Source organism: Dioscorea cayenensis, chromosome 17, assembly GCF_009730915.1.
Source record: "Dioscorea cayenensis subsp. rotundata cultivar TDr96_F1 chromosome 17, TDr96_F1_v2_PseudoChromosome.rev07_lg8_w22 25.fasta, whole genome shotgun sequence".
NCBI classification, from domain to species: Eukaryota; Viridiplantae; Streptophyta; class Magnoliopsida; order Dioscoreales; family Dioscoreaceae; genus Dioscorea; species Dioscorea cayenensis.
In genome coordinates this window covers 19,556,895-19,582,958 of record NC_052487.1, presented here as the reverse complement: position 1 = coordinate 19,582,958, position 26,064 = coordinate 19,556,895, and the positions used below count along the sequence as shown (strand labels likewise).

Sequence of the window (26,064 nt, the reverse complement as noted above, 5' to 3'; positions counted from 1 at the left end):
GTTTTTAAGTATTGTTTAAAAATTTAATATCATATGTACACTCTTGAAATATGATTTGTCTATATTTATAAAAAAAAAAAAAAATCATAAAAAAATTTCTAAATTTTAATAAATATATTTTTCGGTAGAGTCTACTTATAGATATGGTTGTAATATTTTGAAAATTAAGAAAAATTTATTTTATGGCCCATTTTTTAATTAATATATAAATATGTATATATATATATATTCATAATCAAACAAAAAAGTAAAACAATAGATTATGTTTAAAATAATTAGGGTGTTAAATGAAATAATGAAAATATAAAAAAGTTCAGGGATGTATATGCAAAACGAAATAACTTTAAATGGAGGTATTCAGATGAATAAAATTCTCGTATCGAGATTGGACCCGTATTCCGAAAGGCATGAACCCGCCTTCTTCTTCTCCTCTCCTCTTCTTCAACCTCTCCGCAATCCAAGCCTTTTTGATGCTCGAGTTCTTCGAAATCCCTTGCCTTTCCATCAATCTTTGATTGTTTTCATCGATTCCCTTCGATCGGGGACCAATTGGGTTGTTAGATTATACTTTTTGGTGTTTTTTTGGGTTTTTTTTTGGGGGGTTGAATCTTGGATTAGGGTTTCGTATCTTGGATCGTGGATATGGAGTCGCGGATTGGGAATAAGTTCAGGGTTGGTCGCAAGATCGGGAGTGGTTCTTTTGGGGAGATCTATCTAGGTTTTGAGTTGTTTCTTTTGTTTGGTTTAGGAGATTTGGGGAAAATTCTTCTCTTTTTTATGGTTTTGATGCGTGTTTTGGGTTTTCTTGCAGGTACTAATATTCAGACGAACGAGGAGGTTGCTATTAAGCTTGTGAGTGCCTGGCTTTGGATTTTTGCTAGGGATAATGCATTCTTCTTTTTATTTTCTCCTGAAAATAATTAGGGTATCCGATGTGTTTCCTGGTGATGGTTTGTTATTGTTTCGATTTTTCCAGGATCATGCATTTAACTTATGTTTTTTTTATTTTTTTTACTTTTTTTTTTTAATTTTTATCCGTTGGTGATGGTTATACATGCTTTTGCGTGTCCTTTTTCTTGGATTAAATTAGAACTAGAGTGATCTTGAATGTTAGATATGGATCAGATTTAAATAGTAGATGATTGTCAGCGTCCAGGTTCCTTGCTAGAAGGATTCAGTGTATGAGTATGCAAATAATGAAGGGAATTGAGCATGAATTTGTCTTAAAATTAGATAACCTATAACAGGTTGTTAAGATCTATTCTGCCCTAGAACAACATCTGTTGATTGTATTACGCTTTTGGATATGTGCTATGATACAAAGTTCCCAGGTGCTAAGTTAATATCAGCTAATTTTCTTTACTGGGTATTGTACATGGCCTGGGATTGCCTTTATGTCATTGCACATCTTATGAAACTGAGTAAAGATAACTGTAACCAACCTATCTTCAAACAAGCTGATTTTGCACAAGTTGAGTTTATTTTTGGTTGGAAATGTAATTAGTCATTTTCCATGTCTTAAATCCCTTTCTTTCTTATGGAATCTAACATCAGGATATATCTGATTGCTAAGTTGATTATTGTGCAAGCTTGCCATGCTAATGGAATGGCTTTTACCCTTAGTGAGAATTTGATGACATAAGTAAGTTTTGTTCTTATTGTTAGTTTTTCTTTTAATTTGTACTATGCTGTACAGCTTGGTTCATAATCTTTTTAGAAAAACTAAGATCATTTTTATTCAGGGTAGAAGTACTTCAAGTAGGTAACATAAAGATTGGTGCCTATGCTTATTGCTATGTGAATATAATGTGTTTTTCTTCTAATCAGGAAAATGTGAAGACAAAGCATCCACAGCTGCTGTATGAATCAAAGCTGTATAGAATGTTACAAGGAGGAAGTAATACAATAATTTATATATATATATATATATTTGTTGAGGATCTTTTTATTTTTCTGTTTATCTATTTTCTCACTTATGATTTTCTCAGCTGGTGTTCCAAGTGTCAAATGGTTTGGAGCTGAAGGCGAGTACAATGTCCTTGTGATAGATTTACTAGGACCAAGCCTTGAAGATCTTTTTAATTTTTGTAATAGAAAACTGTCTCTGAAGACTGTTCTCATGCTAGCTGATCAGATGGTTAGTTCTATTATTATTATTAAAGTGAACAGTTACTCATTGTTGTTGTGATTGTTTTTGCCATTTATGACGTCTCAACTGTTTTGTTAGATAAACCGGGTAGAGTTTGTTCATGGCAAATCTTTTCTGCATCGGGATATCAAGCCAGATAATTTTCTTGTGGGCCTCGGGAGGCGAGCAAATCAGGCATGTTGAGCGCTTCATCACAAATTTCTTTTCTGGCTTCATTGTAACTCAGATTTGAGTGTTACCTTTGCTCTTTGATAGGTTTATATTATTGATTTTGGTCTGGCCAAGAAATATAGGGATTCTGCGACTCACCAACATATTCCATACAGGTAAGAAATGGTGGAAATTTTTCTTTGTCTTCCTGGTTGGCATCTGATAGAATTCGGTCAGGATTGAACATGAGATCCGTAGTTGATTTTTGACATTAGTATTATTGTTTCACTTGTGTTATAAGACAAATATTGTTCAATGTTTTATCTGATTATTTCAGTATCTACATTTGATCCAATTTGGCTATATTATTGAAGCATTTGGCAATTTGATGGTATCAGTTGTCTGTTGTCCTAATTGTCAAAATCTCAAGACAGTATGGAAGATAGGCATACTGTATGTTTGTTTGGTGCATGTTAATAATATCTTTTTGCTTACTGTATGTTTGTTTGGTGCATGTTAATAATATCTTTTTGCTTTTTCAGAACTTTGATTCTGATTAATACTGTCATGAATGCAATGCATTATGTATTGCCAAACTTACTTTAATATCAAGGTTCCATGTCCATCAGATCATCACTTATTTCATTTCTTAAATTGACTTGCAAATTCTCTTGTGGATGGTCTCTATCAAGGAGATATTCCTGAGATTCCACTCTAATTGTTATTAATCCATTTCTCTGTAATTCGTGTCAATACCATATACTTTTGTGGTTCATTGAATCATTTGTTATATTATGCATGCAATAGATTTATATAAAGTTCAAGATTCAATTTGAGTGAGATTGGTCATCTTATATATATATATATATATATATATATATATATATATATATATGTATGTATGTATGTATGTATATATTTTATTGGTAAATATATCATTACTTGCAAATTTGATGGTTCTATTTCTTATTACTTGCCTGATTTTCAATGCTGACTATGCTGATGTTCTATTCATGACATATGCAACTTCTAAGATTCATGTTCTAATTTAGTTTGTTGTCTCTATTATTCAGACAGTTTATCTGTATAACTTATGTGTGTTCCGGTCCTTGATAGATGAATCCTTTTAGCTTTTGCAAGTTCTGTGTTCTGTGATGACGTTGTTGTTATTATGCTTCAAGTAACATGAGTGCCTCTTCTGTTAAATTTTGTAGAGAGAACAAAAACTTGACTGGGACTGCTAGATATGCAAGCATGAACACTCATCTTGGCATTGGTATGTGATGTTGCTAGTCTGTTTGATTTATAATAACTGCTAATCTAAAATTTTTTTGGTTATTAATTTTGCTAAGTGCGTTGTTTGTATGCTTCTCCTAATATATATTTATAGTTGGAAATTGAAACATTACTTTGTTTTGCATTTGTAACCTCTTTCTTATTGTTTGGTTTCTAAGAGCAAAGCCGGAGGGATGACTTGGAGTCTCTTGGATTTGTTCTTATGTATTTCTTGAGGGGCAGGTGTGTTTTTTATATTCATAGATATTGCTAAATAGCTAAGGTTGTTGTTTTACATACTTAGCTTTTCTCCTTTTCTCAGTCTTCCATGGCAGGGTCTAAAAGCAGGAACTAAGAAGCAGAAGTATGAGAAAATTAGTGAAAAAAAAGTTTCCACTTTGATAGAGGTAAATTGTTTCACTCAGGAAGGTTCTTTTAGATGTTCAATACTTTGTGTGTTTGCTATTTGATGAGATGGAATTTTATTTTTCAGGCATTGTGCCGTGGTTATCCTTCTGAATTTGCATCATATTTCCATTACTGCCGGTCATTACGTTTTGATGATAAACCTGATTATGCATATCTTAAGAGACTTTTTCGTGATCTTTTTATCCGGGAAGGTATGTCTCTTATTTATAATTTCATTGCAGCTAGATAATTAAACTTTGAAACTATGGACTGCCTTTTCTTATTTTTTATATCACTTGTGAATTTTTGCCTGCAATTTATATTGTTGATTTTCCTTTTTGCAGGTTTTCAGTTTGATTATATATTTGACTGGACCATTTTGAGGTATCAGCAGTCGCAGATGGCCAATGGTCCTCCACGAGCACTTGTAAGACTGGCTCAACAATTTTATTTAGATCATGCGTGTTATTTATTAACATTTCAGTTATTCTTTGCTTTACAGGGGGGTGGTGCTGGGCCTAGTGTTGGAATGTCACCTGCTGTTGCCAATGTGGATCTGCAGTTAGGTAATCTCCAACTTTATAATTGACTGAATTTAGCAAATCTGTAAATTTGTCAGTTCCATCAGCATTACTTAGCTTTTGTTTCAATTAACACCAAAATGAAAGGAGCTTAATGTTTTCCACCATGTTTGGATATGGTCTTCACCCTCCAATTCCCTCTTATTCATTTCTTTCTTTATTTTTGGCATTTTCATACACTTTCTGATCTTCAGGCTATATTTTTCAAGTTCTGTAGTTTTTGGTTCAAGGCTTTCCTAATTCCATTTTTTTGTTAGGTGGTGAGGAAGGACGAACTGGTGGTTGGTCTGCCGTGGATCCTTTTCATCGTCGGATTTCAGCTCCAGCTGTAAGTGCTGGCAGCTTATCCAAGCAGAAGAATCCAGTTGGAAATGAATCAGCTTTTAGTAAAGATGCTGTGGTGAGTCACTTTTGTTTTTGTTCATCTTATCGTGGTCCCTATTGTTGATATTTTAATTTGAGATGGTTTAGTGCTACTCCCTTGGCTTTATGGGTTTGTGGAAGCATTTTTTTTTCTATTGGACAGATAACATAGCAGGTCGTTATAAGTCACTATGTATGTTTTTTGTGACAGTGTTGTCCAGATGGACAGATGTGATCCATATTATATAATCTTTTGTAGCCGACATCAATCTTGCTGCATGAATAATTGCAGCGAAAATTATTTAATTTATTTTAGTTTGTACTAAGAATTATTTGAACTATACAATAACCATTATCACTATTAATGTATGTGGGGGCCATTTAATGATAAATTGCTGTTGTATTCCGTCTCTTCCACAAGTTTTTGATGTTTCTAGAGCTGGTGCCTTAATGGTGCGCTGAGCATATCCTGACACTTATGCATTTTACATGTAGTTATCCAGTTCAACTTTTTTGGGGCGGTCAAGCGGGCACTTAAGGCGAGCTGCTGTTTCTAGCAGCCGAGACACCATATTGGGCTCTGAAGGAGAACTGTCCCGCATTCGAGCTGCTGAAGCAAGCTCTGGAACTTTCCGCAAACTCTCTGGTACTCAGAGAAGCCCACTAGTTGGGTCCGCAGACCCCAAGCGTGCCTCATCTGGACGACAACCCTCAAATGCAGCAAATTACGACCCTGTCCTCAAAGGAATTGATCATCTTAATTTGGATGACAACAAGTTTCATTAGGAGCACTTGCCCGTCAAGTGCTACAACATATGCTTTGTTCCATGTAAAAATACTGAATACCGGAACACGAATACAAATCCAGATTGTTCTTTAGTTTTAAGTTCTAGCGCTAGGAAGGCCATTCGGTCAGTCTAAGGACCAATGTCTTTCAAGCCAAAAGAACATGATGGTGGGTGGAGTTGTTCAGTGGCCATGTTTGCTGAACCATGGCAAGGCTGTGTCTATATCTTATGCTGAGTAGAGTTACACCCGTTTTCTTTTTATCGTCTTATTTATCATTGTTTGATAGAGATAAAGGCCAAATGGCTGGCAAAAGTTCTTCAATTCAATTGCATACTTAGCAGGAAGTTCAAGGACACGATGTTTTCGTTATTTATATATGTTTTTTTTATTTTTTTATTTTGTAATTTGTAATGTTAATCTGCTTGCCTGATGATGACGGCAGCAACGGCACGGCGACATTATAATTGAAAACAATTATTCATGGCAGACATGTAGGGGAATTTGATGATAGTGCAGTGTGTTTTTCAGATCAGGTGATGATGATATGGTTGTGCAAGTGAGAAACAGCACAAAGTTTCAGCAAGTGAATGTCTTGTGACTGGTTAGCAATTGTCATGAATGGTTTGTGTCTCATGGTTGTTCTTAGGAACAACATGCAGGGGCCACCTTGTTCTCCATATGTTTGTAAAAAGGGAATAAAAGAGTAGCAGCAGAGAATTAGAAGAAGCCCCCACAAAGCATCTTCTTGAATTTTCGGTTTTTTTCCGGGTTGTGGATGATTGTTGTTCTCAGAGAAATGGCAGCTAAAAGATTGTCTATGGGAGATTCGGTATAAGATCGAAGATGAAACTCAACTCATTTGAGTAATTGTCGTGTGTGTTTTTCATTTAAAAAATAATGATATATGTTAATTTGAAATTATTTATATTTTTTGAAAAAAATTGGATAAATTACTTAAATTATATTAAAAATATAGTTGATACAGATAAAGACAGGTGAAGTACAAAAAAGAGGGGAGCGAAAGAAAAGTACAGGAGATGAGTCACACCGAAGGGATCGTTTATCCATAATAACTCTATTTAGTATATAAAACTTTTAAATGTAATTTTGTTTTTTTTATTTTTAAAATATTTAATATGGTACAACTTATAATATGCTAAAATATAATCACTTATTATGAGATTGGCAGAAATGAATGAATTAAAATAATTTCACATCATACTTTGGAGCCATTCTTTACCAAGAAAATTAAAAATAAAAATAAAAATAAAATCTCAAAAACAACCTTTGTTTTGTTTAATTGTTGTCATCCAGAACAAGTTACTTCCAAGCTAAGACAATATTATTTAGATTTCAGCAATCAGACAACAAAGATATCTGATGGACAGTTTAATGCCCATTTCCATGGATTCATACAAACAAGTTGATAACCATTACAACCAAAAATTTAAAAATCAAAATGAAATGAAAAAGAAAAAAACTTGAGATAAATTTCTGACATTCAGTAATCTAAATGCTCAATCTCCCAACTCGTGCTTGGAGCAACTCTTTCATGCAATGGTGTGTATTCCTGCATAAATAAATAAATAAATCAATCAAGAAATAAACATAATTCATAGATTTTAATTAATGAAATGTACCTCCATTTTAATCAAAAGTTCCTTTGCTGTTGCAGCAGAAACAACTATTTTTCTTGCACTTGGTTTGATAAAACCTTCTTCGACGCCATTATCGAATAATGCCAGCAAGAAATTATAATAACCATCCACATTTAACAAACCAACCTTCATGACAAAATAAAAAAATATATATATAAAAATTTCAAATTTATTCTTTTTTTTTTTTAATCTTATAATGTGTATCATATGCTATTGAACTCACTGGTTTATCATGAATACCAAGTTGTGCCCATGTTATCACCTCTAATAACTCTTCCATTGTTCCATATCCTCCTAAAATTTTTTTTAAAAATCCAAATCTTAAAATGGAATATATATTACACTTCAAAAGAAAAGAAAAAAGAAATTGATTGATTAACTGCAGAATAAAAGAGAAAAAAATTACCCGGAAGAGCGATAAATGCATCGGATTGTCTAGCCATTTCGGCTTTTCTTTCATGCATATCAGAAACTGGTTTCACTTCACCAACAGATTGGCCAGATATCTTCAAGAATTCATAAATTTCTTATGTTCATATTCCTTCCAATTTTCAAACAGAAAAAAATATATATATATATAATAAAATAAAATTATTCCATACCTCTAAAGGCATTAGAGCTGTTGGTATGACCCTAAACACAATAAATCTTTATATATAAGTATTCTATATATATATATATATATAATAAAATTAAAAAAAGTTGAAAAACTTTGAGACAAGAACAAACCCAAGAACATTACATCCTCCAGCATAAACAGTTTGAGCTATTAAACCCATCAGTCCCACACTTCCACCTCCATAAACCAAATTCAATCCTCTTTTCACCTGACAAAAACAAAAAAACAAAAACAAAAACAAAAACAAAAACATTAAAAACAAATTGAATAAAGATTAAAACAATGATTTCATAAATAAAAGAAAAAGAATTAAATAACCAGTTCATGGCCTAATTCAAGAGCAGCATCACTGAAGACAGTTCTGTTGCCTGTGTTGCTCCCACAAAACACACAAATTCTACTGAACTTACTTTTCTTCATTCTTTACAATCAAAAGAGAAATTCTCTTTATTTTGGATCAAACCCAAAATAGTACCACTGCCAACCTTTCTTTCTCTTCCTTTATATAGTTATGTACACATGAAATGAAACTCTCTTTGTTTATCATAGATTTTTACTTACCACCCCTTGAAATAAAGATAAATTTTATACAAATAGAAGTTGTTTTACTTTTACCTCAAGTTAAAACAGTGCATGGAATGATAAGTAATTTAGATATTTGTTAGGGGGTGGAAAGTAAAGAAAATCTCTGTTTATTATTGGTGTTGGGTTTGAAGTCTGAATTGGAGCATGTGATATTCTTCCATTCAATCACTGATGCATTGTAATTATTGGATAACTTGTTGGCCATTTGATCAAGAATGAGTGGTCCTTGATTTAAGAGATGAGAGATCTATATGTATCAAAGTACCAATGTACTAAAAGTCTAAAACACATCCCAATTTACAAACAGGACTAATTATTAAGTTTTACTTTAGAAATAATCTTTGTTTTTTTGTTAATAAATTATTGGAATATGTTAAACTTGCTTTGTTGTTAAAATCTATCATGAAAATTTAGTTTCATAATATTAGTATCTTTTTTTAATCAAGCAAAGGCAAGGCTTGTTAATTAATGTTAACACGTAGTTTTTTGTTTTTTTATGAATAAATTAATCAAAATGTATTAAGAAAAAGGAAGTGATAATAAGTATAAAAGTCAGGGTAAGTACATATGGTACAAAAGAATCATGTCACGCAAAACCACTAAAGATGGTTAAGTGACCCAATAATGACAAGAGAGAAGGTTGAGAAGTATTACAGAGCTCTCAAAAAATGAGGGTAGCTAAGATTAAACTTGGATCGAAAGAATTGTAATTATATTTTTTTTTTCTTTGTCTAAATGACATGTTTTTTTCTGAAGAAATGGTAAAAAAAAAAAGGCAATCAATTTACTGAATGCTTCACCTTAATTTTGCCAAATGGTTTAGGATTTGAATCATTTGCATGTTTCACCTTATTGGCAACTATTTATTTCTTATCATAATGAAGTGACTTTTTTTTTATTCACATTTGATTTTTAAGATGCAAATCCAACTCATATTATTTGAGAACAAAATGCCAAAATTCAAATTATTTGATCCAGAATATATAATTACTTTACTATCTTGTTCAATCAACAAAATTTTTTTTTTACCATGTTAGTATTTCATGATTTCTTTTCAAAAAGATATTTTAAATTAAAAAAAAAACATGTTTTAAATTAGATGTTAAATGACTAAAATAATTTTATTTCTATTAGTTATCTTACCCAATATTAGATTATTAATTACTCTAACAAAATTCTTTCCCAAATGACATGATTAATTGTTTGGAAAACAGAGAATTGAAGTGCTTTCTCACTGACAAACAACAACAAGAACACATGGCACTCTGCTCCATTAAAACCAACCCATTCTAGTGCACTATGAACACTATAAAACTTAGTTGAATTCTCATAATGTCTTCCCACCAAATGTCCATCACTACATCCCCCATTCATGGGGTCCTCCAATGTCTTTTGTTCTTTTCTAATCAGCATCTCTCCTTGGAATCTCAACTCTCCATTAAATTTTTATTTTTTATTTTTAATTTAAGTACTTGTCTTTATCTAACTGCTATATAAATTACAAGAAGTATCAGATATAGCATGAACTTTGTGGTGTGTCTCAAATCTCAATGGACATTGAATTCATCATGTCTTCTTCTTATCTCTATACTCTCATGGCCATGGCTTTAGGCTTCTTTGTTTTCTATCTCTATGTACCTTACTTTGCTGTGAGAAAAGTCCCTGGCCCTCCTGTCCTACCATTTGTAGGAAACCTTCCCTTGCTTGCCAAGCATGGCCCTGACTTGTTCTCTCTTCTTGCCTCCAAATATGGTCCCATTTTCAGGTGTGTTTTCATTGTTTCTGATCCCTGTCTTTTCTTTTTATTATTATAGATATTATAGAAACAAAGTACTAATGAGTGTTTTGTTTTCAGGTTTCACATGGGAAGACAACCACTAGTAGTAATTGCTGATCCTGAACTCTGTAAAGAAGTTGGAATTAAGAAGTTCAAGTGTATGACTAATAGAAGCTTGCCTTCTGCCATTTCTGGCTCTCCTATTCATCAAAAGGGTCTTTTCTCCTCAAGGTTCTTGTCATACTGTATATATATATATTATGCCATATAACATTAGTTAACTTAGTAAATATGGATATGAATATATAAGTTTGGATGTTTGCAGAGATGCAAGATGGTCGGCAATGCGAAATGCTATTGTTTCACTATACCAACCTTCTCATCTTGCTAGCCTTATTCCTACAATGCAAACTTATATAAAGTCTTTGGCTTCTCATATTGCATCTAATTCTTCAACTGAAGACATTAACTTCTCAAGTTTGTCCCTTAAATTGGCCACTGATGTAATTGGGCAAGCCGCTTTCGGTGTCGATTTCGGTCTTTTAGATAAAGAAAATGGGAAGCAAATTGATGATCAAAATGAAGTCACTGAGTTTATCAAAGAACATATTTATGCCACAACTTCTTTGAAAATGGACTTATCAGGATCATTCTCAATTATACTTGGCTTACTAATTCCTATGCTTCAAGCACCATGTAGGCGATTTCTTAAGATGATACCGGGAACTGCCGACCGGAAAATTCACCAAACCAACTTTAAACTTAATAAGAGAGTTGATGAGATTGTTGTTAGGAGATCGAAGGAGAAAATGCGTGGCTCTAAGGATTTTTTATCGGCTATTTTGAATGCTAATGATAAAGATAAAGCTTCAAGACAACTCTTCACTCCTGATTATATTAGTGGTCTCACTTATGAGCATCTCCTTGCTGGTTCCACAACCACTTCTTTCACAATATCATCAGTTCTTTATTTAGTATCAAAGCATCCCGAAGTCGAGAAGAAGTTGATTGATGAAATCGATCAATTTGGTCCAGATCATAACACTCCAAATGCCGATGATCTTCAGAATAAATTTCCCTACCTTGATCAGGCAAGTATATATGAACAACTTTTATTCCACTATTAATTAAAGTATCGGTAACTTATTAAAGTATCATAGAATACGAAAATTAATCTACTAAAGAATTTTCATCTTGCTATTGTTTAGGTGATCAAAGAATCGATGAGAATTCATACGACATCGCCATTAATTGCAAGACTAGCATCACAAAAAGTTGAAATTGGTGGTTATATTCTTCCAAAGGTATATCCGCAAATTGTAATTAGACATGAACAAACATTTTTTAAGAGCATTACAAGTTATTAATTTTCTCATTGTAGAACACATGGGTGTGGATGGCACCAGGAGTCCTACACAAGGACCCGAAACACTTCCCTGAGCCTGATGTTTTCAGGCCGGAGAGGTTTGATCCGGCCGGCGAAGAAGAGAAGAATAGACATGCATATGCATTCTTTCCTTTTGGTATCGGTCCCCGGGTGTGCATCGGACAGAAATTCGCATTGCAAGAGATTAAACTTACCATTATTCATCTTTACAGCCAATATATCTTCAAACACTCGGTGAAAATGGAATCCCCTGTCGAATTCGATTATGGAATTATTGTTAATTTTAAGCATGGTGTTAAACTTCATGCTATTAAGAGAACCAAAAACCAGTAGATGTTTCAATATTTAGTATTGTTGTTGTTGTTAGTTGGAAATAAATTGTTTTTGGTAGTATTATTCTCAAGTGAAATATGATGTTTGAAAAGGTCTTATGTAATAATTTTGTTACATTATAAGATATTGTTGTCTTACAAGAAAAATGATTTTTTTTTTTTTAACATTAACCCCTGTGTGGTCCAGAGGGGGAGGGGGAGGAGTATAGAGGGTTTGAGAAAATATTGTGTTTGGTTTATGGAGGGGTGTGGAGGAGTAGTGTATTTTTTTTTTGTTTAGTTGAAAAGAGGAGTGGGGAGGAGAGAGAAAGAGTGTAATGTGTATTTGACTATTTTGCTCTTGTACAATAAAATAGGTAATAATATATATAATATATATATATATATAATAATCAAATGTAGAATAATAATAATAACACAATATATAATATATGATAAACATTATAAAACACACACACAATAATTAGGGAAAAATAAATTTTTGAAAAAAAAATTATAAGGAGTCATAACATCTTAATTATAATTGACAAATATTGGTTAAAATGTGAACACCCAATAATCATTTGTGAAATGATAATGATAGGGTTTTAATATATAGGATATAATAAAAATTTTACATATAGGTGAAGGGCATTAATGGTATTTTGCATTATTTAAAAAAATAAAAAAAACAATAAATATCCACTCCCCCAAAAGACCCCAATTTGGGGGAGTGGATCACCCCTCCTCACCCCCTCTCACCCCCCTTCACTCCCCCAACCAAACAACACCCACACCCCCAACACCCCCTCACCCCTCCTCCCTCCCCCAATCAAACAAAGCCAAGTGATGAGTGGCCATCATTATTAATATATTCCAAAATATTATTTTTTTTAAAAAAAATATTATTTTGATTCTGGGGCGACGAATGGTTGGGTTTGGCGCCCCAGCACCTCCTTGGCCTCTACTGTAGCTGCCATATATGATCATCTTAACTCTGATAACCTTAATATTGTTGTTTGGAAGGGTTGGAGTTTCATTTGGAAACTCAAGGTCCCTCCTCGTGTTAAGGTATTTGTTTGGAAATTGGCTCATGGTAAGCTCCCAACTGGCAACTATCTCTATAATATTAACATTGGGCCTGCTACTTCTTGCCATTTCTGTGGTCTCTTTCCTGAGTCAGCGGAGCACCTTCTCTGGCAATGTCGATGGGATAGAATTTGTTGGGATATCATTTTCAATTGGTTGGGCTTGGATCAGTCTTTCCACACCCATCTTAATAATGGTACTTGGCTTACTTGTAAACTCACCTGTGCCTTTAGTTGTGATTTTGCCAGGGCCCTCATTGCTTCGGTTGCTTGGCACATCTGGACTGCGCGGTGCCATAAAATCTTTCGCCAAACCCCGCCTAACTTCAACCAAATCCCTTCAAAAGCCTAGGCGAGCATTCATGATTATTATTTAGTTCATAGTTTTCTCTACAGGAACACTACTCTGAGTTTGCAATCCCCCCACCTATCTATCTTGGTGTTCTCTGATGTTGCTTGGGATCCTCTGACAGGTAAGGCTGGCTTTGGATTTCTCATCACTACTAATAGAAATGACATCCTTTTTGCAGGAGTTGCCGGTGATACGTGTGTCTCTCCTCTTAATGCTGAGCTTCGAGCCATTCTCCTCGCCTTAGAACACTGTCGTTTGAATGCCTGGTCTCCCAGCAAGCTCTTCACCGATTGTTGATGCGCGATCAACCTAATTAATGATTTCAACAATGTGACTACTTGGCGCTCTTCTGACATCATCCGTTCTATCAAAAACTTCACATGGCAGTGGCCTGACTTCTCTTGGGAGCACATCCATCGTGACTTCAACTGTTTTGCTGACAGCCTTGCCCACTTTGGCCGCCTCAACCCGCAGATAACCCTTTTCGCTCAGAGCCGTGATCACCCACGCTGGCTTGATGATCTTTGTTCTTCTTCGGACCTTTCTTTTTAATTTCTGTTGTGTTTTTCTTTTCCTTTAGCTACTTGTAGCTCTTTTTGCAAAATATATATATATATATATTCCAAAATATTATTGTTGTGTATAAATCTCAACATAACAAGAGCTGTTCAATTTAAAAAAATATTTGTTAAATATCATAATTAATTTGACCATTATTTGTATTTTTTTGTTAAATATCTTAAAGAAAAAGGTAAAATTTATGGTCAAATTAATTATTAGTAGCATATCTTTGCCTATCATGTCATAATCTGATATGGAAAGCTTCCCTAATGCTGCTAAAAAAATATGCACCGTTAATTTTTCAAGTGATTTTTTATTTTTTATTTACAATGCATATTTACTAAATATAATTATGGGTTTCTATAAAAAAAAGTAAAAAGTTACATATTGGCATAAACAAAAAAAAAAAAATCATGGTCTTCTATATCTAATAATATATATAAAAAAACCATTTTAATACAATTTAAAATATCAAAACTTGTTCTGAATGTAACAAGTAAAATAAAATTAAAAAAAGTTACATATGATTTCTCTGTTTTTCAACGGTTGCATGCAAAACTCTTCATGCATATGATATGAGAATATATATATATATATATATATATATAGAATTATGAACATGTTCCCTTCCTCTTGAGTTTTGACCAATTTTCACTACTTTCTCAAGAGCATCTTCAAATAGAATCTGAAATATTTTATTTTAATATTATATATATATATATATATTGACAAAAACAATATATATATATATATATATATATATGAGAACCCATCATCTAGGGACGTCCCTAGATGATGTTTTCCCTATATATATATATATATGTGTGTGTGTGTGTGTGTGTGGGCGTGCGCATGAGCTGGAAATTGATCATTTAGCCCTCACGACCTCACTCGGTGATATAGAGTTTAAATAGCAAACTCGCATATACAATCAGGAACCCATCACCATCATCATTGCATTCAGCGAGACTCGAACTTAAAACTTTTTAAATGTCTCACATTCGTTTTTTGCAATGGAGTCAATATCGCTAGATTATAAGCCCTTTAATTTATATGTTATCTTTTGAGAAAGTTCTTCTTAATTATGTAAAAAATTAAACCATTTATTTCTAGCCTTTCATGATTTTTACCGATAAAGTATCATGTTGTTGTTAAAGTATCATGATACTTTATGACCACATTGCAACTTCCAAATTCACATGTGCATTTACCTTTCATTTTATTCAAAGCATGAAATTAACACTATTATTTATTGTTTTGCTGTTTTATTTTGTTCTTATGTTAGTGGTTAAAGATGCAAATAGAACTTTAAGCATGGTGTTTAAGCTCAGAGCTATAAAGAGATACAATTAGTAAATAAATATATCGATAAACTTCAAAACGAAAAATATGAATTAGAAAAAGTTTAGAAATAGAACATTGATCAAAAAACTAAAATTAAGTTTAAGTGAAGAACAAAACTTTTTCTTTTCTTATGTAAATAGTACAACTGAAGAGAATCATTCACACATTATATACTTTTATCAATCTATAAACTAAACAGAAGCTCAATTGTCCACTCTTTGCAAAGAATTCTACAAGGATATAATAGTCCACTAGACTGCAGAAAAACATAATCAGAAAACCAAAGATGCTATCAAGAAACTTTAGAGAAGCCAATCAATTTGTATATATAGTTTTCGTACATTAACTGCGTAGTCAATACATTAAGAAAATCTTCATCAATCGTATCTTTGACGAAGATTTCGATTGTGAGTCTGAATTATGCTTGCTTACACAAGCTAAAGAGAAAATTACAAGGAATGAGAAAAGAAAGGAAACACTAAATAGTCAAACAATCATGGAGATTGTGGAATGAATAAATGGAAATTCAGTGACAAGCATAAGAATTCAACATGAAATCCAATCAAGCACTTGGTGCATGTTCTTTTCAACACAGTAATTAAAATGAAGAGTTTGTGGAATCAAACATCATGCTACATTTAGCTATAATTCAACATCCACTGCACACTTAATGACAAAGCACAAGGTCAAGAACAAAGTCATACTTGTCCCAATTTTCATTTGTGCTTTGTCTGGTTGAATCTTTAGGTGCCAATCCCATCATGGTTTCTCCACAATGACTTTAAATTTATTCCTTCAACCTCATCACCAAACATAGTCTATAAATAGGCCATTCAATGTGTAGACACTCTTCATACTTCTTCAATATGGAGATTATGAGTATAGTTTCATGCATTCTAATTCTAAAGGCCATTTTGTTACTAGTTTTCTTAGTTTATTTTTATGTTCCTTATTGGAAGGTGAGGAAGGTGCCGGGGCCTCCATGCACTCTCTTTGTAGGACACCTCCCTTTGCTTGATAAGTATGGCCCTGATATTCTTAGAGTCTATGCCAAAACATATGGCCCCATTTTCAGGTACTTTTTATTTGTATGATCATTTGAAGAGTTTAAGACTTTCACTGATATTGTTTATGTTGTTTTAATTGAGAAGGTTTCATATGGGAAGACAGCCATTAGTAATAGTTGCTGACCCTGAGCTTGTTAAAGAGGTTGGCATAAAGAAGTTCAAGTTTATGAAGAACAGAAATATTCGGTCTCCGACTTCGGGATCTCCTCTTCATGAACAAGGACTTTTTCTTACTAGGTGTGTGCATGATTGTTTTGAATTTTTTTTTATTTAAGCCTCAAAAGATTTATCAAAAAGAGTTTTGTGTAGGGACTCGAGATGGTCATCGATGAGGAACACTATAATCTCTCTTTATCAACCTGCACACTTGGCTAAGTTAATTCCTACAATGCAATCTTATATTGAGAATCTCACTCTCAATGCGTCTAAATGCCGAGAAAAGCAAGAAGACATTGTATTCTCTGATCTCTCGTTGAAAATGGCGATCGATATCATAGGTAAGACAACATTCGGTGTTGAATTTGGCCTCTGCGAAGAAGTTTCTAATGTTGATGATGGTGATGAATTGTCTAGTTTTCTCAAGCATTACATGAGGTCCTTTGAGTCACTCAAAATGGACCTCACTAGTTCCTTATCCACAGTTCTTGGATTATTAGTTCCTGTTCTTCAGAAACCTGCCAGAGAAATCCTTAAGAGAATTCCCGGCACTGCCGACCATAAAATGCTTCGGAGCAATGAGCAATTGTGTGAAAAGCTTGATGCCGTTATTACCAAAAGAGCAAGTGAAAGAACAAGAGAGTCTAAAGACTTCCTCTCAAGAATTCTGAATGCAAGTGAGTCAGGAGTTGCTAAAGATCTCTTCACTCATAACTACATCAGAGCTCTCGCATTCGAACATCTCCTCGCCGGAACAAAAACATCGGCTTTTACGCTTACAATGGCAATATATTTAGTATCTAAACACCCGGAAGTCGAGAAAAAATTGCTTAATGAGATAGATAATTATGGTCCTCATGAACAAATACCTTCGGCAGAGGACCTCCAATGCAAGTTCCCTTATCTTGATCAAGTGTTAAAGGAAACAATGAGGTTCTACACAGTGTCTCCATTGGTTGCAAGAGAAACATCTCAAGAAGTTGAAATTGGAGGTTATGTTCTTCCCAAGGTACATACATAACAAGATTATATATTTGTTTTCGATCGAATATTAATTAACTACAATTTATTTTATGTTGTAGGGAACTTGGGTGTGGCTTGCACTTGGAGTATTGGCCAAAGATGCAAAGCAGTTTCCGAATCCTGATGAGTTTATTCCTGAGAGGTTTGATCCAGAGTGTGAAGAAGAGAAACAGAGGCATCCTTATGCTCACATTCCATTTGGAATTGGACCTAGAGCATGCATTGGATCAAAGTTTGCCATTCAGGAAATTAAGCTTTCTCTTATTCATCTTTACAGAAATTTTGTTTTTCGACACTCTACTGACATGGAGTCACCTCTGGAGTTTGATTATGGTCTGGTTCTTAGTTTCAAGAACCGCGTGAAATTTCGAGCTTTTAAAAGAGAAATCTAGCTTCATCATCATCATCATCATCATCAGTGTTGTCTTCTATGGTTAAATCTAGTTATCTGGGTGTATGTGCTGTATTTATAATGTGAATTGTAAGTTAAACTTGAATATCAATGCATAGTCGTCACAATCAACTTGCTCGAAGAAGAGAGAAATTTCAGCTAATAGTGTTGCAGCAATTAGGCTTGGACTATGTTCTCCCTTTTTTTTTCAGCAAACAATTAAAGACCAAATGAGAATTAAAAACTAATGTATGAAAAAGAAGATGTCAAGAAAGACTCATTCAACTGATTAAGACAACAGAACAACAGACTCATTCATGAAGACAACAAAGAAAAAAATAGCCTTTTTATTTTCCTTTTTCTGCAAAAAATTCTGCACCATAATACAACAAGAGACCCATTCTTTCCTGTATACCATGAATTCATGGCACCTGAAATACAATGAACTAATGAACAATGTTTTAAGTGTTAAAAACAATGTATACAAGGTCAAGAAAATGAATCAGAAAAAAAAAACTATCTTTTAATTTGTTTTATTTTTCAGCCTAGAGTTGATCAGTATACAAAAACTCGGTGTTGAAGGTTAGTATTGCAACAATCTCTACACTCTGCCATTAATGAAGACCTCAAGCAGATGACTTATTCTTTGGTTTTGGAAGAGTAAGACTGATTGTTGGAGGAGCCGGAAATGCCATATAAACAAGCCTCGGAGATAGCCTTAGAGCAGGACTAGGACGAGGCGAAGGTATTGGTCCTTTAGATGGGGATGGAGGAATTCTTGGTGAGAGTTTAACTTGTTCGAGTGCTCGTGATTGGAGATCGGCCGGGTAGTCTCTTACACAGCCAATGCGCGGTCCAGCTCCAGTAGACCACTTGCAAGACAGATGTTTACTCAGCTCGATTTCCTTGTGAATATCAAATTCAACCATGTTTGGCTCTTTCAAATTATTATCATCCACCGTGTTTATATCTAGTTCTGTTTCATTTTTTGTGGTAGAGAATTGTGAAAGCTCTGCAGCCTCAGATGCATCAGCCATAGGGTCAATGTCGAGTTCTTTAAACAATAGGTTTTCGTCACCAAGAGACGGGTTCTTGAATGACAAGTATTCATCACTAAGAGAAGGTTTCTTGGATGTTGGATATTCATCGTCATCAATTGAACACCTCTGAAACATAACCAATTCATGTTAGTTTGAAGAAACCGAAAAAAAGATTGACATTTTTCTATTAATTAATTGTGACACATTACCTTAACATTGGTGAGGTCAACACTGTTTTCCTGCAGAAAGTTGATGAATTCTTTAAAGTTCTCTTCGGTTGGAAGGTAATGACCACTGTATGGCCATACAGCCTGAGGAAACAAACAAACCGAAGATCACATAAGGTTTGAATTTACAAAATTGACATATATTACAGACGATTGAAAGAAAAGGTTACTTTTGTTTTTGTTAATTGTCGTAGTTGTTGTGTACCTTAAGAATTCCATCTTCGACAACCAATCTCCCTGCAGCTATTGTTGCCCCACCTGCTAGGAAACTCGAATGCTGAAATTCTCCCTTTATCTTCTGTTCATGCAATAAAAAAATTCAGTATAAGAACAAATTACTAAAGTACAAGAAAAGGAATACAAAATAATTTTGTCAGAAAAAGTCTTAATTGTCTCCCTAAACAATGACATGCTTTACCTGTCCTACATAGAGCGCTCGGGATGTGCTGAGAACAAATATCCACTTTGAACCTTTGTTGGTGTTCACGAGCATTTTGCTTTGTTTATATATGAGTTTCTGATTGTTTACAATGACTTCATAAGCCTCCCGTTCATTCTGCAGTTCAAAGAATTGATTGAAAAAATTGCAACATGAACAAGATGATTGAATATTGACGATATATGCGTTAAGAGATTTTGTGGTGTTTGTGAATCATACCGGTCCGAGATATTTGATGCATTGTTGTTGAAGCTTTGTCCTCGGACATTTCTCAAGATTCACATCTTTTCCATCTCCAACATCCAACCTTCATTAGCATCCAACAATAAATAATAACATCAAGTTCATAGCTAAAATTCAAGAGGAACAACAGCTGTTATTCAGATCACTCACCAATAAAAAAATGGTTCTGTGCTCTCACTGGAAAACCATACATCGTAGTAGAAATGAAGATTGTGCCCGTATCGATGCCTTGGATCAATCTGTACAGCAAGATAAAAAACAAAATTATATTAAGTAACTTAAGCGATAAAAATGGCATTCAACGAAAGCAATCAATTATGTCATTGCAAACACTTACAGCTTCAAGCCAGTGCCGAAGAGCTAGCTTTTGAGCCTTATCGTTTTTGGACAAACCTTTACCAACCTGAGAACATGGAAATTAATTATAAGTTCAATTATGCGATTAAAAACTGTAATTATGAAGATATAAAAGTAACGCTGGATCTACCTTAGCTGCTCTTGTGCGAGCTCGTGCCCAACGTGAGATTGCTGTCTCTTGTTTCTCAACATTGAAAAATGAAATTGAGCTATGCTTCAAAGATGCAAAGTCTAATGCTTTCCACCTGTGATCAAACAAAGAAACAAAATTCAGAAAAATTGCTAATAATAAATTTGATCGGCATAACTTAACAAACAAAGGATGCAAAAACGTACCAAAGTTCTTCGACAACAACTGCACAATCTGCCAAATTTCTTCGAGTTCGGTAACTCTTGTACACTTTCTGCAGCATAACAGCTGCTGCATCAAGTTCACTTGTTGGCCTCGGAGAAAATAATTTCTGCTTTGAAACTTTATCGATTTCCCATTCTTCTAAATTCAATGAGTCTTGAAGAACCTCCTGGCCTAAGCAACTACGAACAGTCTTCATGCACGTATCGGGTTTCTTGAAACTCAGGGATGAACTCAATGTCATCTTGGAATTCTTTTGGTAGCTACCTTGTTTTACTAGAATAGTTTCAATCTCTGAAATGATACCCATGATAACAATGACACTGATATGCCCATAAAATTTATAGCCTACAAAAAAAGAATTCATATCAACGTGTGTTAGATTGATTGAATTCTTCAGAGATGCAATCACAATGTTACAAAGCAAACGGAACACAAACAGCATTGGAACACGAAATGGATAATAATATAGCAACATGGAAAATGTTTATGATCTCCTTTTTATCCTGAAAAGATGCATTGAAGTCTGAATGCTTACAGTAATGAAAACTATGCATTGAAAAAGGGGAACTACTTTCAAATGAAAGGATTGACCAAAGTTAAAGCAAATTCTAAGAAAAATTTTCATTCCATGAATTGAAGCATATGAAGGAAATAACAGACAATCAAAACCAATCAAAAACATGAAAAACTTGCATTACAAACTTATAACATTGCTGAAAAATATACCAAATAACCAATAGCATAAAACACAACTGAAAACTGTGGAATTTTAGACAAAGTCAAGATAGCATTTTGAATGAAGATGAAGCATGTCTATCATGATTCCCAGCAATATGAATCACACATAACCCTGAAATTACAACAGATAAAGATCAAAACCAAACCATCAGTCCAAAGGTAAAAAGTTCATGACATTAAATCAAAACCAATGAGTAAACCACACTCTAAACCATCAGTTCAAGGATAAAAGCTCAAAAAACAAACCCAACCAAAGGATCAAACCACACTATAAACCATTAATCCCATGATAAAAGCTCAAAACAATAAACCCAAGATGGCATTTTGAAAGAAGATGAAGCATATATATCATGGTTCTAATCAGGAAAAAAGATACACAATCTCAAATCAAAACAAGAGAATAGAAGTTCAGAAAAGAAAATACCTGATAGAAAGTTAGAATGGCAGGAAGAAGAGAAGCTCAGAGCAAAAGAGAGCAAGAACACAAAGCTGAAAAGAAGAGGGATGGTGCCACACAGTAGCTGACCATTAATATATATATATATATATATATACTCTCCAAAAACTAATAAGAAAAAAGGTGATATCTTTTCAAAAGCCAAGAAGAAACAAACAAAATCCTTATTCACATTCAAACATTTATATATAGAAAAATAAGTAAAAAGATTGAACTTTGGGAATGAGAATTAAAAAAAAAAAATCCATTTTTTTTTTCTTTGTGGCTGCATGGAAAAAGAAATCAGAAATGTGGACTTTTGATGATTTGAAAAGTTCAATTTCAAGATGTTTGATCAAGAAATTTGAAATTTTTTTTTTTTATTTAACATGAATTTGGGTTGGTCAAGATTGAAAGCTTGGGGAAGAGGAGTACAATTTTTTTTTTTTTTAAATATTTTTTCATTGAAGTTGGTCTCTTGATCAGTCAACAAAGTCTTGTGATCTAGATGCATAGTTGGTTTGGGTGTCTGCTCTAATGGCCTTTTTGTTTCTTGGCAAAATGACCATTATAACCTTATTATATTTTTTAATAAAAAAATATATATAATTTCCTTACATGGAAAATGGATAATTTCTAATTTAGGGTTCTCCATAAATTATTTTTGTTAACTTCAATGAAAAGTCCAAAAAAGTACTTTTTAAGAAATTTGAAAGAGAAAATAAAAATAAAAAATAAAAATATACATGCATTTTTTGTATAGAATTTTAAGTTGGCTTTATGCAAGCAAAAGAAAAATTATGATGTACATAAACAAATATATATTTTTTTGGGTTTTTTTTGCTTGTATTTCCTTCAAACTTTTGACAATTACATGTATACCCCTCAATAAAACCAAATATATTTATAAAGTATATAGCATAATTTTCTTTTTATGTGTGTGCATTTATTCCCCCTTGACTTACATACATCATTAAAATACATTATAAATTATATGAATATTGATTTTTAATAACAAAAATAGAAGTTTATTTTAATTTCCTTAATGAACCATGATGATGTTAATTTTTATTTAGATGTAATGAATAAAATAAGCTTCTTTTTTTTGTGTATATGCAAAAAAAAAAATATAACTTAATGAATATTATAAATTTTTTAGATTATTATTTTGGTCATTTAATATTTTATAGTATATTTTAATACTCTATGATTTGTTTATTCATATAATAATACATATATTTCTAATCTAAGATCTACTAATAATTAGGAACAACAAAGGACTCAAAACATGTACTCTGTACTCCACCATGAGAGTTCATTGAACATGGTAAATTATATAATTTGGAGATGCTAAGAATATTCTTAATTAAATAAATTATTTTGGTTCCAAAAGATTATATATATTAGTAACCAACCAATATTAGCTGTATGAATAGTAAATTTAATGACACATTAATATAAAATTTTCAATTTGTTAATCTAATCACAGGCAAAATTAGATTTCAAAGATTTGCAAATCATAGCCATAAACTTTGTCCATGCATGTATCCTTCTTGCATTTGTGTTCCAAATTATCACCACAATTTTTTTTAATAATAATAATTGTTTTCTTCACTAAAAACTTAATTAATTATGTATATATTATTCCTCAATAAAACTAAGTATCATATATATCCTTACAATTTGATTTTTTTTTTTTTTAACATATATCTCTCCGCTTCACATATACCATTAAAAAATTTTATTAAATGTAACAAAAAAGAATCTATGCATATATACTCCTAAAAAATTCTAATGATCATTAAGTTAATATTTTTGTATATATACATTTTGAAATTTGAAGCACATTTTCGTCTAAAGAAAAATTAACACTATCAGAGTATTTTGGGATTTAAATATATTGTTTATTTTTATTTTTTTTAAATATATATATATATATATATATTCATATAATTTATAAGATATTTTAATGTTGAATGTGAAGAAGCAGTGAGTTATATATAATAAAAAATCGAACTTTAAGGGTATACATGATATTTGGCTTTATTTAGAAGTATACAAGCAATTAATTGAATTTTCAGGAATATAAAAAAACTAATAATAAGTGAAAAAAAAAATTGAAGAAAAAAATGTTGTTCAAGAAATGTGGAAGAGGAAGGTAAAATGGTCATTTTATGGGGATGAAGTAAGGGTATTTTGGTAATATGGTTACAAAAACTTCATGACATACAGGCTGAGATAAGGTCCTTATCCTTTCTCCAATAAGATGAGCCAAATGTCAAGATACATGAAGTTACATAGCGTCAATGATGAGTTAATCACACTCATCAGCATACTTTGGCAACCCTAATCTTTGATTAACTTTGATTAACAATGGAGTTAATTTTTCTTAAACTTCAATGGCTAACCAATCAAAATCCACCACATTATCAATTAATTAAAGAAATGAAATTGTTGAAGTAATGGTGACTCTTTGATCAAATTTTTCTAATTATTGTAATGATATAACTACGGGAATGTTTCGATTTTAAGAGAAAAGACAAAAATTGACATATTTTACCGATGAAAACATCTAATGACTTGAGGTTAAAGAAAGTGATGCATTAGTATGAAAGTTACTCATTGATAGAAACCGAAAAAAAAATAAAAGTATGTATTAAAGTGACATGTTTATCTTATGCATATATTACCATCTTGGTAATTTGGAATTGGATAAGACTTGATGGTGTTTAATTAATTAAGAAGGTATTTATCAAAAGGACTTTTAATCAAGTATCATGCTTTGTTTGTCATTTAAGAATAAAAATATAAAATAAAATAAAATTACATAAATAAACAAGAGAGAGAAAAAAAGTTGTCTCCTAGAAAGAGGGAAGAATTGAGATGCTAGCATTGCATGGATTATGATAGATTGAGGCAAGGTGGTGATAGGTAGCCAAAGTTGGAAACAAGAGATTGAAAGGTGGAATTATATGGATTATATATATACAAACATAAACATCAAGGTAATTTTTAATTAATTAATTAATTAATTTTTTGTTTTTTAACCACTAGTTTTCTAAGAACTACAGACTCTAAATCAGTTTAAACAAATTAACAAAGTACTGAAAACCTTGTAATACAGGGTAGACCTCTCTCAACAGTTTTTTTTAACCACTAGTTTTCTAAGAACTACAGATTCTAAATCAGTCTAAACAAAGTACTGAAAACCTTGTAATACAGGGTAGACCTCTCTCAACAGTTTTTTTTATATACATAAGGATTCGAATTTGAAACCACTTGCTTAAGCAACTCAAATCTCACCAGTTTATTAGAAATCACAAACATTAAACTAATTTTAGACGAGGTGCCAAAAGTCTTTATGGGTAAATTTCTATCAATGAATATTTTTTGGCATGTACAAAGATTTAAATTTAAAATCATTTGCTGAAATAACTCAAACCTTTGCTGTTTTGACTAATTTGTATTGATAAATTATTATTTTATTTGCTTTTGGTTCATAAATTTTTTTTTTATCAATTTTTTTAAACTCATTTATTTTTTTTAATTTTAAAAATAAAAATTATCCTTCATCCTTTATGTTAGAATAAAAAAAATGTAAATAAGAAATTGAAGCCACAACTTAAGTAGTAATTATGAATACTTATTAAATTAATAATAATAATAATAATAAATAATACAATTTTAAACACAAATAGAACTTTCTTATTGCTCTATTTTTCACTCTAGAGTGTAGAGAGAAAGGGAAGGAAAAGTACATGTTGGAGTTGGATTGACCACATTTATAGATCCTTGGAAGCCAAGAAAACACACACATTAAAAACAAACCTTCAAATATTAAATATTTAAAAAATAATAAAAAAAATAAATGAAAGACTCTTTATTTGAAAATTCGGTTTTGAACAAAAGGTTGTTATCAACCTTTCTATTTCTGAAGGCTTTTTTGACTTCTTTGAAGTCAGACATCGTGTGATGCTTTGCATTTATACCCTCGGAAAGCTCATAATTATATATATATATATATATATATGGACACACACAAATAAAATTTAACATTAAATAAAATATATTTCCACTTATACTTAGAAAAATGGATGAAATTATCCGGTTTTAATCAGCCATGTCCCTGTTTAGCCGGTGTCCTATTCTGCGACGATCTACTTCACCACTCGTATACTATGTGCAATATATATAT

General features: G+C 32.4%; 5 protein-coding genes across 6 annotated transcripts; 3 read left to right on the top strand and 2 right to left on the bottom strand.

Moving 5' to 3' along the window:
• The first annotated feature begins 385 nt into the window (after positions 1 to 385).
• Positions 386 to 6,196, top strand: LOC120280415 (casein kinase 1-like protein 2). Its single transcript, XM_039287261.1, has 14 exons — positions 386 to 718; positions 812 to 852; positions 1,828 to 1,897; positions 1,989 to 2,137; positions 2,228 to 2,323; positions 2,405 to 2,475; positions 3,514 to 3,575; positions 3,754 to 3,817; positions 3,897 to 3,981; positions 4,068 to 4,194; positions 4,327 to 4,409; positions 4,485 to 4,548; positions 4,821 to 4,963; positions 5,422 to 6,196. Exons 1-14 carry the CDS (start codon positions 643 to 645, stop codon positions 5,710 to 5,712), a joined length of 1,422 nt encoding a protein of 473 aa, XP_039143195.1. The 5' UTR covers positions 386 to 642; the 3' UTR covers positions 5,713 to 6,196.
• A 968-nt stretch (positions 6,197 to 7,164) lies between these two features.
• Positions 7,165 to 8,476, bottom strand: LOC120280416 (probable cytokinin riboside 5'-monophosphate phosphoribohydrolase LOGL1). The gene is made up of 7 exons (XM_039287262.1): positions 8,311 to 8,476; positions 8,103 to 8,200; positions 7,976 to 8,006; positions 7,780 to 7,879; positions 7,597 to 7,667; positions 7,356 to 7,499; positions 7,165 to 7,285 (listed from the first exon to the last, which is right to left on the bottom strand). The coding sequence occupies exons 1-7, from the start codon at positions 8,410 to 8,412 to the stop codon at positions 7,217 to 7,219; spliced, it is 615 nt and encodes a 204-aa protein (XP_039143196.1). The 5' UTR covers positions 8,413 to 8,476; the 3' UTR covers positions 7,165 to 7,216.
• Positions 8,477 to 10,104: 1,628 nt separating this feature from the next.
• On the top strand, positions 10,105 to 12,189 carry LOC120280159 (cytochrome P450 711A1-like). 2 transcript variants are annotated; one of them, XM_039286903.1, is made up of 5 exons: positions 10,105 to 10,342; positions 10,433 to 10,585; positions 10,665 to 11,445; positions 11,563 to 11,658; positions 11,736 to 12,189. In XM_039286903.1, exons 1-5 carry the CDS (start codon positions 10,128 to 10,130, stop codon positions 12,072 to 12,074), a joined length of 1,584 nt encoding a protein of 527 aa, XP_039142837.1. In that variant the 5' UTR covers positions 10,105 to 10,127; the 3' UTR covers positions 12,075 to 12,189. The 2 variants fall into 2 exon arrangements, with proteins under 2 accessions (XP_039142837.1, XP_039142838.1); XM_039286904.1 differs by having other exon boundaries at positions 10,680 to 11,445; positions 11,736 to 12,188.
• Positions 12,190 to 16,272: 4,083 nt separating this feature from the next.
• LOC120280175 (cytochrome P450 711A1-like) lies at positions 16,273 to 18,185 on the top strand. Its single transcript, XM_039286924.1, has 4 exons — positions 16,273 to 16,472; positions 16,549 to 16,701; positions 16,774 to 17,629; positions 17,703 to 18,185. Exons 1-4 carry the CDS (start codon positions 16,273 to 16,275, stop codon positions 18,033 to 18,035), a joined length of 1,542 nt encoding a protein of 513 aa, XP_039142858.1. The 3' UTR covers positions 18,036 to 18,185.
• A 220-nt stretch (positions 18,186 to 18,405) lies between these two features.
• Positions 18,406 to 21,881, bottom strand: LOC120280846 (IQ domain-containing protein IQM1-like). Its single transcript, XM_039287800.1, has 10 exons — positions 21,858 to 21,881; positions 20,677 to 21,040; positions 20,471 to 20,585; positions 20,321 to 20,386; positions 20,134 to 20,222; positions 19,960 to 20,047; positions 19,720 to 19,857; positions 19,507 to 19,599; positions 19,284 to 19,385; positions 18,406 to 19,200 (listed from the first exon to the last, which is right to left on the bottom strand). Exons 2-10 carry the CDS (start codon positions 21,000 to 21,002, stop codon positions 18,661 to 18,663), a joined length of 1,557 nt encoding a protein of 518 aa, XP_039143734.1. The 5' UTR covers positions 21,003 to 21,040; positions 21,858 to 21,881; the 3' UTR covers positions 18,406 to 18,660.
• Positions 21,882 to 26,064: the final 4,183 nt, after the last annotated feature.